General features: G+C 40.2%; 1 protein-coding gene across 2 annotated transcripts in view; it reads right to left on the bottom strand.

Annotated features, from left to right (window-relative positions):
- Window positions 1-5,950: 5,950 nt before the first annotated feature.
- ppp2r5ca (protein phosphatase 2, regulatory subunit B', gamma a) overlaps window positions 5,951-18,210 on the bottom strand; it is an 18,356-nt gene continuing 6,096 nt past the window's right edge. The window contains exons 2-14 of one of the 2 annotated variants that reach the window (XM_014015013.1): window positions 16,406-16,605; window positions 14,083-14,193; window positions 13,823-13,915; window positions 13,579-13,709; window positions 13,401-13,460; window positions 13,143-13,251; window positions 12,902-12,955; window positions 12,643-12,813; window positions 11,735-11,862; window positions 10,597-10,698; window positions 10,373-10,445; window positions 9,144-9,260; window positions 5,951-8,074 (exon numbers count right to left, since the gene is read on the bottom strand). In XM_014015013.1, the coding sequence (XP_013870467.1) occupies window positions 7,940-8,074; window positions 9,144-9,260; window positions 10,373-10,445; window positions 10,597-10,698; window positions 11,735-11,862; window positions 12,643-12,813; window positions 12,902-12,955; window positions 13,143-13,251; window positions 13,401-13,460; window positions 13,579-13,709; window positions 13,823-13,915; window positions 14,083-14,193; window positions 16,406-16,605 (1,484 nt within the window). In that variant the 3' untranslated portion in view covers window positions 5,951-7,939. The remainder of the gene's footprint in view (window positions 8,075-9,143; window positions 9,261-10,372; window positions 10,446-10,596; window positions 10,699-11,734; window positions 11,863-12,642; window positions 12,814-12,901; window positions 12,956-13,142; window positions 13,252-13,400; window positions 13,461-13,578; window positions 13,710-13,822; window positions 13,916-14,082; window positions 14,194-16,405; window positions 16,606-18,210) is intronic. The other variant, XM_014015021.1, reaches the window with a different exon arrangement.

Here is an 18,210-nt window from a genome sequence, read left to right as displayed (position 1 = left end):
CGACACCCTCCCTATTGGAGAACCCTGATACAGGAGGCCGGGTTCCCTCCAGGGGCTGAGCTGTCATGCAGGAAGCAGTTATTGTTAGCTTTTTGTGTCTGTGTCGAGARGGACACAGCCTGTGGGACTGAGACCAGCGCTGAAAACGGTGCATTTTTAACAGCCCGGGTGGTACTACTGAAATCATGGAAGCCATCATTCCCAGTAACTGTAGTACGGTTTTGAAGCTCAATTTGCGTCCCAGTTGAAACTGAGCTGAGCAGCGGTGAAACACGGCCACTCTGTTTTCTGAGAGGCGAGCCCTGCTTGACAAGGAGCAGATTTCTAGTCCGAGGAACGAAAACTGCTGACTTGGTATTAATAGACTTTTCTGGGTGTTTACTAAAAACCCTAAAGTCTGAATGTGTGACAGAACCTGAGACAGCTGATCTAATGTTTGCTCTTTGGAGCTTGTGATCAGAGCCCAGTCGTCTAAATATGCTAACAGACGGACCCCACTTTCCCTGAGAMGAGTCAATGCAGCTTCTACGCACTTTGAAAAGGTGCGAGGAGCTAGCGATAAACAGAACGGTAGCACCAGGTACTCGTAGGCTATACCCTCGAAGGCGAACCTGAGATATTTTCTGTGCTCCGGGTGAATCGCTATGTGAAAATAGGCATCTGTTGAATCAATGTTCGCAAACTAATCGCCCGGGCTGATCGAGTGAATTAGCTGTTTGAGCGTTAACATTTTGAACCTGTATGTTTGAAGGTACCGGTTTAACACTCTCAGATCCAAAATAGGCCGCAGGCCGTCCCCTTTCTTCGGAACAAGAAAATAACGGTTGTACAGACATTTTTGTTTTTCTGCAGCTGGAACCACTCGAATAGCTCTCTTTGTTAGCAACATGAAAATTTCCTCTCTTAAAATTGCGGCTGCCTCGTTTGTCACCAACGTGTTTACAATGGCCAGAAAGCGAGGCGGCCTGATGTGGAACTGCAGCCTGTAACCCATAGCAACAGTTCTTTACCCATGGAGAGGGTGCGCATGCTCGCCAGAGAGGGAGTCACGTTGCGAAGCGACTGACTTGCCTTACTGTTGGAGACGTGTCGCTGCTGCCCTCCGCTGGATGGGGAAAGGACAACATTATTGAATGTCGCCCACAGCTTATTGTGTTCGCTTGTGCACAAAGATAAATCTTTAATGACCCATTGAAAACATTTGCAGAACTGTTTATTAAAGTTTTACATTTTAAAACACAATTTGCACCCAGGGAGGGGGCTACATGTTTTTTGTTTATTTTTCGGGACATTAACAGAGGAGACTGAACATTTGAAACCCTACGCCTCTTGGGGCCWTTTTCTGAAACACAAACATTTAAATGTCTTTTCAACTGCAGCTGAKCATTGTCTCTCTGTTTTTGAAGTCCCTGTGAAGACAGTCCTGCTGTTAGGAGGACTTTGACTTCTTCTTCCAAGCCGCTGAACTGTCCTGCTGACTCGGAGGGGGGCCTTTGCTCCATGCTGATTGACGGGGAGGCTGCGGCTTGCTGGAAGGTTCAGCGGGCTGGGCCTTTGAAGTCCCGGGRGTCGCCGCCTTCTTGAARGGAGGAGGATGAGARGCAGACCTGGATGTGCTCGGGGCCTTGGGCCTCGCATCGCGTCTGGGGATGATGCAGCGAAGTGCCTCAACCTGCTTCTTCCTCTGGTCAAATTTGGTTTGGATGACGTCAAGCGCTTGACCAAACAGTCCTGTAGGCATTATCGGTTCATCCAAGTAGGCCGTTCTGTCCTTGTCGGGAACGTCTGAGAGCGTWAGCCACAGGTGCCTCTGCGCCACCACAGTAGAAGCTATTTCTTTCCCCAGAGCCAGCGCTGCACAACGGGACACACGTAGAATGTGGTCTGACGCTAGTCTGATCTCGTTCAGCAGGGGTAAAAGCGGGTTTTCCTGCTGCATCTGAGCTGCCAGTTCAGCCAAGGCCATGGCCTGGTAGGTCTGAAGCATGGTGATGGAGCTCAGCGCACGGGCGGTGTTACCTTGGGCTTTGTAGATTTTCTCCAGCTGTGCRYAHGAGAATCTGCAGGGCTTGGAAGGGAGCAGGGTGGGCCTGCTCACACCCTGGTTGTGAGACGGAGCCAAATAAGCAGCTAAAGAAGGCTCCATCGGAGGGGTGCCCACCAGGCCTGCTTGGTCTGCCCCTTCCACGTCCAAGTACTAACCCTGTCCGGGCACGAAGGCGCGGATGGACAGCGGTTTGCTCCAGGAAGACGTCAGCTTCGACACAAAGTCCGAAACATAGGCAGACGGTGCTTCACATCAGCCGGTTCAGACGGAAGATAAAACCCTGCGAACCTCAACGGCTTTTAAGCAGGTGGGGGGGTCGGGCCACTGTACCTCCAGTTTAGCAGCAGCTCGGTGGTACAGGGACAAGAAGGACGAATCGCAGCAGCGGGGGTGGAGTGAGCTGAGCACGGCTCCTCGTCGTCTTCGGACAGACTGAGAACCTCCTGCTCCATCTGCAGAACATCGTACTCCTCTTGGTTTAGATCCAGTAGAAACTGGGTCTTGCACCCCTCCATGTCGGGTGAGGCCACCTCGTGCTCCATCTGGTCCGCCCAGCTAGCAGCGGGGGCTTCGACCGCCGAATCCTCGTCTTCGTCGGACTGAGCCGTCTGGCTGGATTCGGAGAGCAGCGGGTCTTGTCGGAAAACAGCAGTTTCCCCCAGCATTTTCTCCAGGAATTTCACTCTCCTCTCCAGTGTCGGACGCAAAAGTCRGGCACAGGCCCGGCAGGACTCGGGCTCCACAAGCGCCCGTCGAGCGTGAARAATTCCTAGGCAGGCCGGGCAGGCCTCATGCTGGTCCTTCTCATGAAGCTTAAAGCCGCACCCCTGAGGACAGGGGCGAACAGAAGACTTCGGCTTCTTCGAAGGTGGTTTTGTGCTCATCGTGAACAACAAAACAGATTTTCAGCAGAAAATAAAGGTCACTTAAGTAGCGTCGAGCGGCAGACACACGAACCAGCAGGTAAAGCGGTTAGCACCAGTAAAGCTAGCCTAAGAACCTTAGAAGCTGAGCTAACTAGCAGCAGCTATGTGAGCTCAGGTTTAGAGGTGACTATCGCGAGGTGAAGGGCGATAGAACTGAGTAATGACGCTGGTGACTCCAAACTTTTAGGGTGAAGGCGGAGCCTGTCACCCGACGTTCAACGTCACCACGTCACRGGTCTAAAGACGTGATTAGAGGTGGCTTCAGCCAGGCGCGCGTGTCCCATATACAACTTTGTGTTGTACTGAGTGAAATGACTGAAAAGGAACACATTTCAATCCCATGACTCAGTACAAAAAAAAGAATAATAAAAACGATACATTATGACAAGATGTGATGTTTCTCATCTATAAATTTGATGCAACACTTATTTCACGAGTTTTTCCCAGAAGTCTGTGTAATCGTTTTTTCCCCTTGTAGTGAAAATAAAAGGAACAAGATTTTGTGACTGTTTTACTTTGTCATTAGATTTTGTTTAGTTTCCTATAAAATYTGTAACCCATCACATCAAAATGAGGATTAAGTCAAATTTGGTCAAAATGACCTAATCACATTTTCAGATTTCTGGCTCTAAAAGCTACATTTTGATGGTACTGGTAAATGGTACTGAACTTACAGTATAGAGCGCTTTTCAAGTCCCTCCGGACCCCAAAGCGCTTTACACTAACAGACATTCACCCATTCACACTCACATTCACACACTGATGATGGCAAACTACACTGTAGCCACAGCRGCCCTGGGGCACACTGACAGAGGTGGGGCTGCCATCCACCGGCGCCACCGGACCCTCTGACCACCATCAGTAGGCAAGGTGGGTGAAGTGTCTTGCCCAAGGACACAACAACTGAGACGGCTGGACGGGGGATCAAACCAGCGACCTTCCGGTTCCAGGACGACTCCCCTAACCACTCCAGCTGCCCCATTTTGATACCTGGATTATTCTGATATCATAAGCTCATCCAGAGATATGACTTAATTTGTCTTGTTGGTTATGATAATACATTGCTGTTTGGTCTGAATCCTAACTTTATGTAAATTTATTGAGTAATTTTTATGACAATATACAGAGGAAACCTCAAATAGTATTGATTTCCCAGTTGGAAAGAAACAAAAACACTGCTAGCTCAGAGGGAAAAACTCAAAATTTTAAGTCATTTTTCCCCAAAATGAGTATTTTTTGTTGCTTCAAAACTTTTTTTAGTATATTTTAGACAGCTCATCAAACTGAAACATTGATAAGACATTAATTCATTATATTTTGACAAAACACAAAATTTTCCCTTGTTTAAATCAAAACCCTATATCTGCCTATTTCGCCACATTCCACTTTTGGACTTAATCCTTGTTTCGATGTGATGGGTCACATATACAATTTTAATAAGCATGTTTTTATTTCCCAGTAGACAGGCAGCAGGATTCAATGTGTGGACATTTGTTTGTAAATGCATCTCTCACCAATACAAAATCAAAGTTTTACTCAGACATACTTAATGAAAAATACAGAATAAGTAAAAACYTTAACAAACATTTATAATAATTTATTCATTAATTATTTAACACAAGGCACACCGTGGTGAGTAAAAGTAACATTTTTTGGACACTATAACATTTTCTGGCAGCCTGCGATGTTCCAGATGGCTGCTGGTTTTCTTTTCATCGCRCTGTGTGTTTTGGTTTGGAGCCATGTGTGAGCGAGGCAGGCCAGGTGAGGACAACTCCAAAWCAACTCACTGAGTTACACTTTCTCAGGAGAAGCAGGGGGATTTAAGAGAGAGGAGGCCTATCTTCCTGATCTCAGGCAGAAATATTTCATTTTAATAAGGTCTTCTTTGTCATAAAACATGATCAGCCATGAAAAATTTCAATCCTGCCATTTTATTCTCATCTTGGTTCTGCTTGTTGCTAAGAGTTCTTGATACCCGGAACATTCCTACTYCAGTACAAACTAATCTGCACTGTTTTTAGATTGACTTTAGATTTAAAGTGCTACYATTTTTTAAAAGCAAACTGCCTCTTCTGTATCACAAAAATACTTTCATTGTACAAAAATAATGTGCAAATAAACTCAGAAATTTTTGCCATTCTTTATCAGATCCATACAGATATCGGTAAAAGAACCATTTGCAACAGTAAGTTTCTGCTTTTGACTTGAAATTTTGCTTTTAACAGAACTTTTAAGGAGATATTTTGACACTTTTTTTCCACAAATTTACACCCAAATTCTAGGATAAAAAAGTTGATTAGTTTGTTTTATTTTAATGTAAAATTTAGTGCTGCCAAAAGTTTCTATTTGACTTACAAAAGTTATTTTAAGTTAAAATTCCTGATGTGAGTCACAAAATGACAAGGCACTCAGTTTTGAGGAAACTGAGTGAAAAGCTGCTGTGAAAGAATTAAAACTGACAGCAACATTCGTGTTGAGGCAGATGTGCTCAACAACAAACATCTGTACTCATCTGTCTTGGACCTGCTGAGATGATTTTACAAAGGAAAGCATCAAATCAGTGCACCGGCTGAGACGTTTGCATGTTTTTCCTGCTAGTTTTCAGTTGAACATTTGAATTTGTCGCTATCTTGTGTCCAAAACAGAGTACTACAGAAAATGTAAAAATGTTAGAAATATTTTTTTCATCTTAAAACATGCAGGAAAATAAAAAAAAAACACTGATTAAAAATCTCTTTGCTGTCAACAAAAATCTGAATGATTTAAACAGGTGCAGGTTTTAGGATTAAATTGAAACACGATAAAAAAATTCTTTCACTTTTAAACACAGAACTGCTGGGTTGTTTTCCTAAAAGATAAAATAAAATAAAGGAAAATCTGAAAGTCCTAAATGTGCATTCAATTCAACCATTATATTATATGTTATTATATTAATTTTAAATCATCTTAAACAAAAAGACAAGAAAAAAGAAAAGACGGTGCAACTTCTTTTATTTGCTATGGATGTTTTATTCTGTACAGACGGACAATTTGTACAAAATTATTCTAGATATATATAACACTACATGAAACAAGGTAAATCATATATACAATAATAAATGAATCATATAGTACAGGTCACATACAAAAGGACACTTTTAAGTTAACATGTTTTAGAAATTATATGTTAAATCAAAAGACCTATAAAGATCCTGTGGTAAGAGAACAAGTCACCAAATAGTTTCTAAACCATCTCGTCGTACAACAGAAGACTTGTTTTTTTAGCACTAAAAAAAAAAAAAAAACATAAAAAAACTAACCTCCAACGTTTTATAAATTAAATACATTTCTCCCAGCAAGCAGGACTGTTTCATCATCTGACGACCGAGACAACAGAAAGCGGTTGGATGGATGGCATTCCTCCAGGGTAAAAGGTACATGTTTAACATGGTAGTKTTAAATTTACATCTTTTTTTGCATTCCAGCAAATACAGTATTAATACAGTTAACGAACAGAGTTTGAATGTCAGTTTAATTTCACATCTGGCATCTTTTGAGGCTGTTTTGCACCAGTCATGTTTAAGAACTGGGGCTTTCTGAACGGCCACAAAAGCAAAAAAAACAAAAAAAAAACGGAATGAAAATAAAAATGACTTTGCTTCAAACCATCAGAGACAAAACAAAGAAATCAAAACATCCGATATAAAAAAATAAATTTCTAGCAGAACTTTTTTGTTTAAACAATGGTACTGACTGAAAATATCAAGCTTTAATTTGCTTTTCAGTTTAAAAATAAATTGCTGTTTAATACACTGAAATTTACATTACGATTAATTGAATTATGAAAATTTAAAATCTTTTATTCCTGCAACTCCAATATTTTTAAAAAATAAGTCCAAATTAACTCACTATGGAGATTTTAATAGTTGTAACAGTACAGGTCTATTCCTCTGCTATTTAAACAGCATAACAGACAACCTCCATTCATTATATTTTATGTCTAGAATAAAAACACAGCTCTAATCTTTAGTAGGCAGCCCATATATGCTCCATCCAAGCCCAGAATAAGCTGAGATAATGTAGGCAGCAAACTCGGTTTTCACTGAGGTTCACCTACAGCTACACAGCAAGTACCATTGTTTGAACTGTTCACGTCCTGCTATGGTCTGGTCTTGAAAAGTAGCCGAGGAACTTAAAGTAAGCGTATAAAAGAGTGACATATGGCACTAAACAATAAAACAGAAAGCGTCAAGATGTCCACAGGACAAGCTCCCCTTTCCTCACCGTCTTTCCAGAACAAGGCTAAGAACAGGCCTCAGTTTGGTCTCAAGTGTGCTGGGAAAACAAACAAACAAACAAACAAACCATAACAGTGACCACCAACAAATGCAGGCCAGAACGTAAATCAAACAAACACAAGAGTCTTGGCACCGACAAAAGTGTCTGCTAGAGTGATGAGAACATAAGGTGACACGAAAGTTGTCTTTCATCTGAACAACCGGATCGACTTTTTTTTTTTTTTTGTTCCTTTTGAGTGAGAAGAAAACTCGAGACCAAGACTCGAGCCTTAGAGAGCCATTCGAGCTGTTCCTACACCCCCCGTGTTGGATTTGAACACGTGAAACCAAATTAACTTGTATTGTGCTGTCTGTACTCCTGGGTTTCATGTTTACAGCGAGTGTAGGACACGAAGCACGGAAGGTGGAGGGGATGACGAGAAATTACACTGCATGTCACAGTCATTGTCAGTTAAAAAGGAAAATAAACCTGAGAGAGAGAGAGAGAGGGGGAGAGAGAGAGAGAGAGAATAAAAAGAGTGGTGAATGCAGGAGTTTCTGCGATGGAGAAGCAGGAATGAAGAACGAACTAAGATGGTGGGGAGGGGGACGAAAACATGGTTCACCCGTTCAATCCCACAAAGAAGATGTCCATGGCTGTRGAAGGTATGAAGTGAAGGGTGGGAGGGGCAGGGCTGCTGGGGGGTCTAGAGCCCATCGTGGGTGGTCAACATTTCTTCAGCTCTACGGTGGGACTCCAAGGCTTTTGTGGTGTAGATATCCTGAGGCAGCTCGGACTTGCGTCTCACCATGGACCGCTCTTTTCGCTGCTCGTGCTGCAACTGTGAGACGGAGAGATAAAAGTCAGGAGTTTCAATATCTCTGAGTGGATCTTTCCAGTCGCCTGAGAAAAATCAAGACACAGTCCGGGTTTAAAACACACGACATTACTACACATTTTATGAATGTCCTGATGCATCTCAATAATCCAGGTCAAATAACATCTAAAAAATTAAAAAGTTCAGTAGGTCCTCTGGATGAGTTCTTTGTTGGAAAAAAAACGAGGAAGAGGAAGCCATTTTGTGAAGAGAGAGACCATCCGGAGGTCTCACGAGTGTGACTCCGCCCACTATATCAGGGTCTAACGATTGTTAGCACATTTGTTAGATCTGGTGGAACCAGAAGTCAACTCCTGATGAATTACTTTAGAAATGGAGGGAGTCGATGCATCTCACTGAGCTGAAGAGCTTACCGTGAACAAAAGAGCATATTTAAACAACAATGATATACAGTATTTTATGTTGGAGCTAAGCGAAGCAGAAATTAAACACTGTGGATCTTTTTTTTTTGAGTTTACCTTTTTACATTTAGGCTTTAAGCAACAAAAAAAATTGCAATTTTATTTTGAAACAAACATAAAAGAACAAACAAACCATACACAGATTGCTGAGTTTACATGTACTCCTCAGACAGAGGAAAAAAAAAAAAAAAAAAAATTCAACAAAGAACTTGCCCAGTGGACCTACTCAACTTTTTTTTTTTTACATTTTATGAACCGTAATAAGTTCTTTATTTAGAATTCTAATATTTTTAGTTTAATAAAGTAATGCATTTACAAAACCATATTCGTTTATCATTCAGCTGAAGCTGATTGATCTGTTCCTAATTATCTATTCCCATGTTTTGTGATTTACTCAATATAAACAAAATGCAAAAAAAGGTTTTTAAGCATGTTAAAAGGTTCTTGATGGCCAGGTTTGTTTAAGCTTTGGTGACTAGAAGGAAAAAAAAGATATTAAATTCAAACATAAATCAGAACAGATTTTATAGCCTAAAGCAGCTCGATGAGGAATCTTTGCAAGCTGAGCTAGAACTACCAGAGGAAGCGGACAGAGAGAAAGTCAGGTTTACCTGAGTTGCGCCCTCCTCAACTGTCTTTTTTAACCTCTGTACATCTTCTATCAAAGGGACATCCGTCTCCATTGCTACAGGACTACTGAGGTCAGAGGAATGAACATGCGTACAGAACTACGTCGAAAAGAGAGGATGGAGAAAAGACTTTCAGTTGCATGCAAAGAAGAAGTGATAAAAGAGAGCTGAAGCCTGATTTTTACTGCAGTTCAATTAAARACTGACCATCAAAGGACCACTTTTAAATCAAACGATTTTTTGGCCTAAAGTTAAAAATCATCATGAAAATAACTGCTTTGATTACGAATGTAGAGATTTTTACACTTTTAGAGAGCAGTTACATGATTTTTGCAATAAAATGACAGATGTCACCAGTTTTATTGGCTCCAGTTGAAATATCAGGCAGCAGAACAAAACGGAAATGAAGGTAGACCAGAAACACTGGATTTAGTTTACCACTTTCATCTGCTAAGTTAACTGAAGCTCAACGTTTACATAAAGATAAATTACTCTATAGATCACTGAATTACCCAGAATTCCACGGTGGAATCCAKAGATCAGCTGCTTTCATTCAGAGATATTTAAGACAAACATTTATCACAACTGAGAAGTTTTCCAGTTATCTAAAAGCTTGAAGGCACTGGCTCATCAAGTCCAGACAAGATGGAAAGGGGAATCATTTTGATAAGGAAACAGCTCTACACAAAAACATTTAAACAAGATACAACATGAATAAAGTTCAACCATCAAGCAAAAACAACAACAAAATAACTCCTGTAATAAACTTAAGACCTCAAAGAACAAGTGATTAATTCAACAAAAACAAAAATCATCATCATTTCCTTCTTTCTTAGTCATAAAACTTTTACATAATTATCCATTAACTGGCGAGCATGTTGACACCATGCAACATTTCTCATCATGGTGCAAATTTCACTGTCACTCATGTTACTTATCTTTATTAATACAAGTCGTGTTTTTTTCATTTTTACATCTAGATGTGAAATACTTGAGTGTTTTTTAAAATTTGTTTCATCTTTATGTTTGGCAACGCACCTCAGTCTAAACCTCAACACTCAATCATCTCCAAAACGTGTGTGACGTCTTTTCTTAAACAAAAAAACAAAACCACTCCACAGAAATGACTGAACTTACAGATAAAACAAGAACTGCCTGTTCTGAATTATATTTCATCAAAATATATTTACAGAATTCAATAAACTGCTCACCTGTGGGTTTGACTTGGCGAGGTTCTCGATCTTGATCCAAGCCTCTTCACGTTCTTTTGACTTCACCTTCTCTCTGTTTGACGTGATACAAACTCCTTTACTTTTCTGTTTCACTCTGATTTAAGTAACACTTAACACAGAAATCCATCAGCAGAATTAAGACTATAAGTATATGCTGTATATATAAAAAGGATGACGTGGGTTAAAACGTCTTTGGAGCTTACTTGTTTTTCTCAGCTCTGAACTGCTGTGTGCAATCGTCAAAGAGCTTCTGATTCATCTCCATGAAAAGCTTCAGAGCGTTGTAGATCAGACCGTGGATGGTCCTGTGAACACACACAGCCAAATGTTAGCAAGTAACAAGAACAGTTTGTAGAAGCCTCGTTTTATTTCGAAGCAACACATTGAAATTAAAATTATAATCATTGACCTGAAAAAAAGCATAAGAAAAAAATGTTTGGAGGTAAAAACAAATAGTTAGACATCTGCAAAGCTGAATAACTTTTGAGATTTACAGATAGGAGGCTATAAGACAAGCAGCAAATGACCAGCTGTAATTATCTTTAAAGCCCAACATTATGTAACATACTGTGGACAAATGTGTACACTCCACTGGTAAAACTCCAGGTTTTTGTGAAAAAACAAAACCACAATCATTTCAACACATTTTCCACATTTACTGTAAAATAAATCCTGTACAACAACAAAAAAAGTTACACTCTTAAACTAAAAAGGGGTCGAAGCACTTTTCCATCTAATTACAGCTGAAAGACATCAACTGAAGTGACTCGAATCAACCTGAAATTAAATTCAGAAGACTCAGCAGGATTGTCCTGACTTTTATCGAGTTGCAAAATAGAACTCATTACAAGGATGAGTTAAAAAGTATCTATAAAGGAGAGCATTTAAAAAAATTCTTCAAAATTAGATATATAATAAATGACAGTGACYGTTATCAAGATGTTTAGAAGACATTATGTAGAAAATGAAAAGAAAACAAGACAGGATCTGGACAAAGAGGCTGCAGAGATGCTACCCTACTCCAAAASAAGTGYCAGATAATGGATCTGACACATTACAGGAGTTTTTTGTTTATTTCAAACTCTACGTCACAAAAACCTGTCATTTTAAACAGAGCGTTTGTCTTCACTGTAAACATGATGATAAAGAACAATTTCTAGACWGACATTTGCTGACAGGTGACTGATTGTCAGAGGATGTTGTTCTGCAGCCGTGCTCAGAWATGTACACACTCCGGTAAAGACCGTTCTGTCCGACTCGCCGCTGTTTGCAGTGAAAAAAAACGCTGAGCTTTGACAAAAACAGCCCTACAGCTGAGGGTCCTGAAGCCGAGCAGCTTACTTGTTCCAGTGCGTCTTTGAGTTGCGGTAGAGAGCGGGGAACATGATGGGCAGAATTTTGGCTGCGTTGTCACTGATCAGACTCATGATGTACTCATTGTTCCAATAATACAGGGCTCTCTCTGCCACCTGAAGAAAACATCAGTCAGATATTCAAGGTTACATAAGATGAATATGTGACGAGCTTCATAATAACAGCATGGATACAAATCCTGCCACTTAAAAATAAAATGCCTGTTTTCACTCTTTATACAAGTTTAGTTTAGTGTTTTTCATCTATTGCACAAATGACACTTTTAAGATGTCAAATCATCACAACTGTTMTTTTTTTTTACTTTGTTTTAATTTAAGTAGAGAGGGACATTTTGAAAATCATTTTAATATATACTGAGTGTCTGACTACAATGACTACAGACTGCTGGAGACTCAAAATTGACAGAAAATAGGGAATTTTTCTGCTTCTTAGTTCTGAGGTTTTGCAATCAAGCAACCAGCGAGTCATGCAGTTGTGTTTTGTTTGGCCACGCAGCAAATATTAGCCATCTAAAAACAAGTTAAAAATACTACATTATAGTCTGAATCTTCTCAAAGTGAAATAATCTACCAAGTGCAGTAAGACAATCGCACTTTGTAAGACTTATTGAAACAACTAAAATTTCTAGGCTAACAAGATTAATAACCTAACACATTCTACTCCTTTATCAGTCTCAAAACACGATTAAAAAAATACAATCTTCTATTCAGCAAAAAAACAGAGACGTGGTAAGATGGACAACTTTTTCAGTGCGATTTTTGATCATTTTTAGACATTATGGTTCCCTCTTAAATCATTAACTAGTCGCAGCACAGTCCGATACCACACAGCCTAATTAACAGATTGTATTTGCATAAAAAAATGTGATCCGGTACCTGGAAGTGTGGGCTGGACACACATTTGGCCAGCTGTCTGAAAAGCGGCTCCTGCACCTTCACAAACTCAGAGGGCTCGATGACGTCCAAGATTTCTTCCAGCTCGTTGAGGAACATCACCTCCTTAGGACTGTGAGTCTTTGGCCAGTACTTTAGTAGAGCCATAACCACCTGTTTGAAGAATAAACAAAAAAAATGAGTGATAATTATTAATAACCAATCAAAGAGAATGCATCAACAAATAAAATAAAATACATACAGGCTCCGTTAGAGTGCTGTCCTTTTCCAAAAACTGCACCACGCAGTAGGCCAGCTGCAARACACAAACAAAATCAAGCTTTAACCCACCATACAGGTTTCTGACTCAACGAAAGAGGAGTTTGGGATAGGATATGCTAATATGTCACAAATAATGTCAATAATGCACACATTTCAAATAAAAAGTTCAACAAATCAAATTTAGATGTTTTTTTTTCTTCGCTGTAGGTAAGGACKCATACCTGTGGATGGTAGACACTGAGTGATTTGACTTTGTGCAGAGGCAATAAAACCTTTAGCAGGAAAATTTTGTGCTCCTCTTTCAGTGGTAGGGCAAATCCATTGATTATACTAAAGAGAAAAGCGAACAACTTCAGAACATTTGATAACTGGAGAAATAAAGTAGTTAAAATGAGAAAGCTTTRATACTAAAAAAATTAATTTCCATGTCAAAAATACGAATCAATTAAAACTAAAACTACAGAGTTGTGCACTCTCACCTTCCAAGTATTTCCAGTAGTTCAGCTATACCATTATGGTGCTCAGTTTCATAAATAAAGCTGCAAAAATAAAGAAAAAACAAAGTCCATAACAAACAATCTGACAAAGTGTGTATCAGTTGTTCTTGACTTATTACGTGAGTAAACACGAGGAGATTGATAGAAGACCAGCACTGACCTATAGAAAATGTTATTGATCTGTTTTCGGATGTACGCTCTCAGCCCCAGAAACTTCCCATAGATCCTGTGCAGAGTAGTTTTCAGGAAGTCCCTCTCTCTGGGATCTTCACTGTCAAATAGTTCTAGGAGCTGCAACACATGAGGGGAAAACAGCATTATTAACACAAACATCAAAGCTTACACTTTTATTCCTTAAACTTTATGAGCATTGCTGTCTTATTGATTTTAGAAACATTTTTTACCTGCATAACAAATTTCTGGTCGATGTATTTCTTTGCTATATTAGGCTGGAAGTCAGGCGATTCTAAAAACCTAAGGAAAAATTCATAGACGAGCTGCAAAAGACAAAACAATTGGCAAGTGTCAGGAAGTATTTAAAAAGGTAAGGATACAGAAGCTGAGGTTTCATGCTACGAGAACATAGCAACACTGTGTAACTCTAAAGAACAGCTTTTAGATGAGACGTTGTGATACGGAGGGTTAGAAGGTAAAAAACATCAACCTGGAGGTGGGGCCACGCGGCTTCAAGTGTCGGCTCATCCTCCTCAGGATCAAACTCTGCTCCTGTTGGGTTGGACGATGGAGGCAATGTCCTGAACATATTTACAGCAAACTGAAAAAGAAAGAAAGACACCGTGAATGTTCACTTCATTGGTTTTCTTTCTGTTAAAGCAGAAATCTGTTTATTGAGCCGGCACTTTTTGAATTAAGTTCATACAGCAGGTAAAACAACTTAACCTGAATGTTTTTTGTGTTTAGGTTGACATTAACTTTGTCTTGGCTCGTCCCTCAATAATTCAAGGTTGTATAGATTCGGTGTGTGTTTGATTGGGGACRAAAACTGTGAGGTTTGTTTACATTTTCAGTTGGTGCYGTTCACATTCACACTGCACTTTGTCAAATGAAGTAAACCCTGTGAACAACCTTTTCCCTCCCTCACCTCACCTACGGGGGRGCTGCACCAAGAACCACTGAAGGAATCGACATGAAAACATCAGAAGAAGACATGCAGTGTAACTTSCGTCTTTATTTTAGTGGTTGTAGGATTTATTTTTTGCTTTTGGCAAATGTGCCAAATAGTCTTCAACAATGAGCTCAGCATGAGCAGAAGATGAGGTGGAACCGCGGAGAATATTGTTTCCCCACACGAGGCAGCTAAGACCGCTCCATGTGAGGCGGCGTTCACAGAGTAGGAGCGCGCCCAACTTCACAGCAGTGATGTCCTCCTTCTACAGACGTGGAGCGAGGGATTTCAAAGATATGAGTAACCTTWTTACTGTTATTACTCAGAATGCTCTGCGTTATAGTCTGCTTTCTGCTTTTGTAGCAGTCTCCAGTCCACTTAGCGTTCACACATGCAATCGAACCGCACCAGAGTTCACTTCAACCAAATCAAGACCTAGACTTGGAGGCGGAGCAGAGTTTMCTTTTTTGGTCCYAATCAGAGTTCGATTACWCGTTCACACTTCCRAAAAGAARCGGACTTTTCAGGCAAACAAACTTTGTTAGCCTGGCCCTTGCCTTCCTARGCAGTTCCGCTCAWTTCTAGTTTCCCTTCACTGCRCCGTCTGGSATTTCTCCCATAGACYAGCATTTCTTTGGGAGCATTTCGTCTGGGCCAATCAGAGAACAGYARGTRGATTTTCTGCTCAGTGTCTGCTTGTAGTTTATTTTACCTGGGCCAATCAGCAAACAGAAGGCGGAGTTTTGAARGACGTRGATTTTCTGCGCAAGTGTCTGCTAGTTAMTTTAGCATACGGCAGTGGAGGAAGTGAATGAAGRCAGTCRGTGTTGATKAGGCTTCCAAATTAAATTAAATTTMTCTGACAAAGCAGCAGCTCTCATTTACAGTCGTCTCGTTCGGCTCGGTACTTCTCTCCTCTCAGTAGGGTTGTTTATAGCARACGCAATTTCCGGTTAGCTTCTTAGCTTAGCCTCCTTCACAACGACATACGTCGCGGCCAATCGATCCAATCATTTTAAACTTCAGCAGAGGCCACGCCTCCTGCAAGAATTGCTTCTCTATAGCCGAGAGTCCAGGCCCTCGTACGTAGCAAAGCAAAGGACAAGGGTCTGGTTTTTACCAGGCTAAMAGTTTGATTAAAGCGAACTAAACAGGGCTGGTGTGAACACACTAGGGCTGCAAAATATTAGGAAAACCTGAGATGTGCAATAACAGTGCTTAATATTGCAATGACATTATGATTTGCAATAAATGAACAAATACATAAGTATGTAGTGTTGATGTCCTTCTGCTCTGGGTTAAAAGCCAAAAACAACAACAACAACAACAACAACAACTAATCATTTCCAATCCAACATGAGTTATTTTTTTATATGAAGAGATCCATCCAGTTGGTCAAATATGTGAAAGGGTCCATTTGATTGGTGAAATACTTCAAGCTTCCGTCGGAGTGGCAAAACACACAAATGTAAAATTTTGAGCCAACCGTTTACTGCAGTTTATTCCGTTTTTTGCGATATGCCTATTACACAGGCTGTTATCACGATGACGATAAATGTTCGATATATTGTGCAGCCCTAGKATGCAACCTAAGAGTCTTGTGTTTCTGGTGCCTCAGTGTCAACTGACTCCCCTGCAGGCTGCTGTTTTTTGCCAGGCAGATCACAGGACAGTGCAGGTGGCCTACTAAAACACTAAAAGCCTTGTCTGAAAAAGGACATTTTATGTACGAATATATTAAAAAAAAAGGTAGACAGACTAATGTGGGCTGCACTGAACTTCAGTCCATTACTTTCTATGAAAACTGGACAAGTCCTTAAAAACACTAACAGCAAACTTAACCCCATCCCACCGTACTGACCATGTGCACCACCTCCGGGTAGATGGGCTCTGTGATGACATTCCTGTTGTGGGTGATGTACTCCACCATTTCGCTCAGGGCCGCCCGCTTCACCTCCTTCCATTTCAGGTCACTCAGCGGGTCGGAGAGGAAGTCGAACAGAACGCAGCACTGCCGCAGCTTCTGGATGAAGAGCTTCTCCTGTTCTGCAGGGGCCACATCTGAACGAGGGCAGAGGAGGACACACACACACACACAAACACACAAAAAAGGTGAAGTTAGATTAAAAAAGAGAAATYAAGGGACAAGTGCCTGAGAGCTGGAGGTGTAACAATACAGTGAGGAATACACTGCTTCAAAGAGTGAGAGATGGAGAATGATGAAGACTGGCAAATGAGGGGATGAAGGCTAAATGCACTGACTGAGAGGCTGAAAAGGTTTAAGAGGATAATGACAGCAGAATTTAGGCAAACAAGAATGTGGAGAATGAGTTTTTTGATATTTGAACCAAGATAGAAGCATAACCATTACTATTATAGACAATATTTATAAAAAGAAAACAATATAGTTTGCTTTATTTGTGAGAGCTCCAGGTTCACACGATCAAAGGCCCGAAAACAACAACCGAGAAAACTTCACACAACAACACAAGAAGGAAACCCCTGAAGACATCTTCATTTCTTTTTTACTTGTGTTCATAGTTATGTGACACAACTTGGATTTAGCTTAAACGGTTGTATCGAAACATTTCACAAAGTCCTGRGTTTTCCATTTTACCAGTCTTAGAAAAACCAGCAGCAGCCCCAGTCAGAAATGTTTGGTATCACAACAGCCAGAAACTTTTATTAATACAGGCTTTCAGCTACATGATGTGCATGTAAACAGTGGAAATTTTAGTTAGAAACATCCATCATAAAAAACAGACAACATATAAGCACAATAGGAAGACCATTCCAAGGTATTCTGATATAAAAGTATTGCAATGAAGGGGTTTTAAAGCATGCATGTCTCTAAGTTGATCCAGTAAACATTTTAACACTAATCACAGTGCTTTTTGTTGGAATTTTGCAAAAGTACAGAGCTTGCAATCTTCAGCCTTGCTGCAAATTTGGATTATATTTTGAGTGTGAGGGACAAATTTATTGATTTCAAATACATGTTCCATTAGCTGAAATATCAAAAGGGTCAAATGAGCTTGGCTGAAAACCTGGACCATGCAAAACAGTTTGTGGCCTGCATGTTTCCTGCAGCACCACCCAAATTAATCAACAGTCTGTATATTTCAGAGAAAGAAGACAAAGTTTGCATGACTGCTTTCAATAGGACAACATATCGTCACCTTCCTAAAATAARTGACCAAGTAATTTGTCAACAAAAACATTTTTGGGGGCATAAATCAGCTCAGGATGTTGATCACCAGTGGTAAAACCGCCCATATTCTCAGTTGATCAAATCATTTGATTCTAAACACAAAAAACCTATTTCGGCTTCAGTCACAGTCAATACACAGGTCATTATCTTAAAAACTAGAAAAAAAATGACTTGGGCGATTCTTTTAGGAATGATTTGATTTGATGTATTTGTTTAGCTCATAATCAGTTTCACAACAGATGTTTGGACTGGAAAGAGTAGCCTAAGATAAACAAAAAGGTGTAATTATAAGAACTACATTCCACACACACACACACACAGTCACACACACACACAGTCACACACACACACACAAATATACACACACTCACACACACACACATAGACACACACACAGTCACACACACACACACACAGACACATCTCTTTGAAACACACACATTCTCCAACATAAT

The sequence above is a fragment of the Austrofundulus limnaeus genome, unplaced genomic scaffold, assembly GCF_001266775.1.
Source record: "Austrofundulus limnaeus strain Quisiro unplaced genomic scaffold, Austrofundulus_limnaeus-1.0 Scaffold2, whole genome shotgun sequence".
Classification (NCBI taxonomy): Eukaryota; Metazoa; Chordata; class Actinopteri; order Cyprinodontiformes; family Rivulidae; genus Austrofundulus; species Austrofundulus limnaeus.
This window is presented reverse-complemented; position numbering and strand designations above follow the sequence as displayed.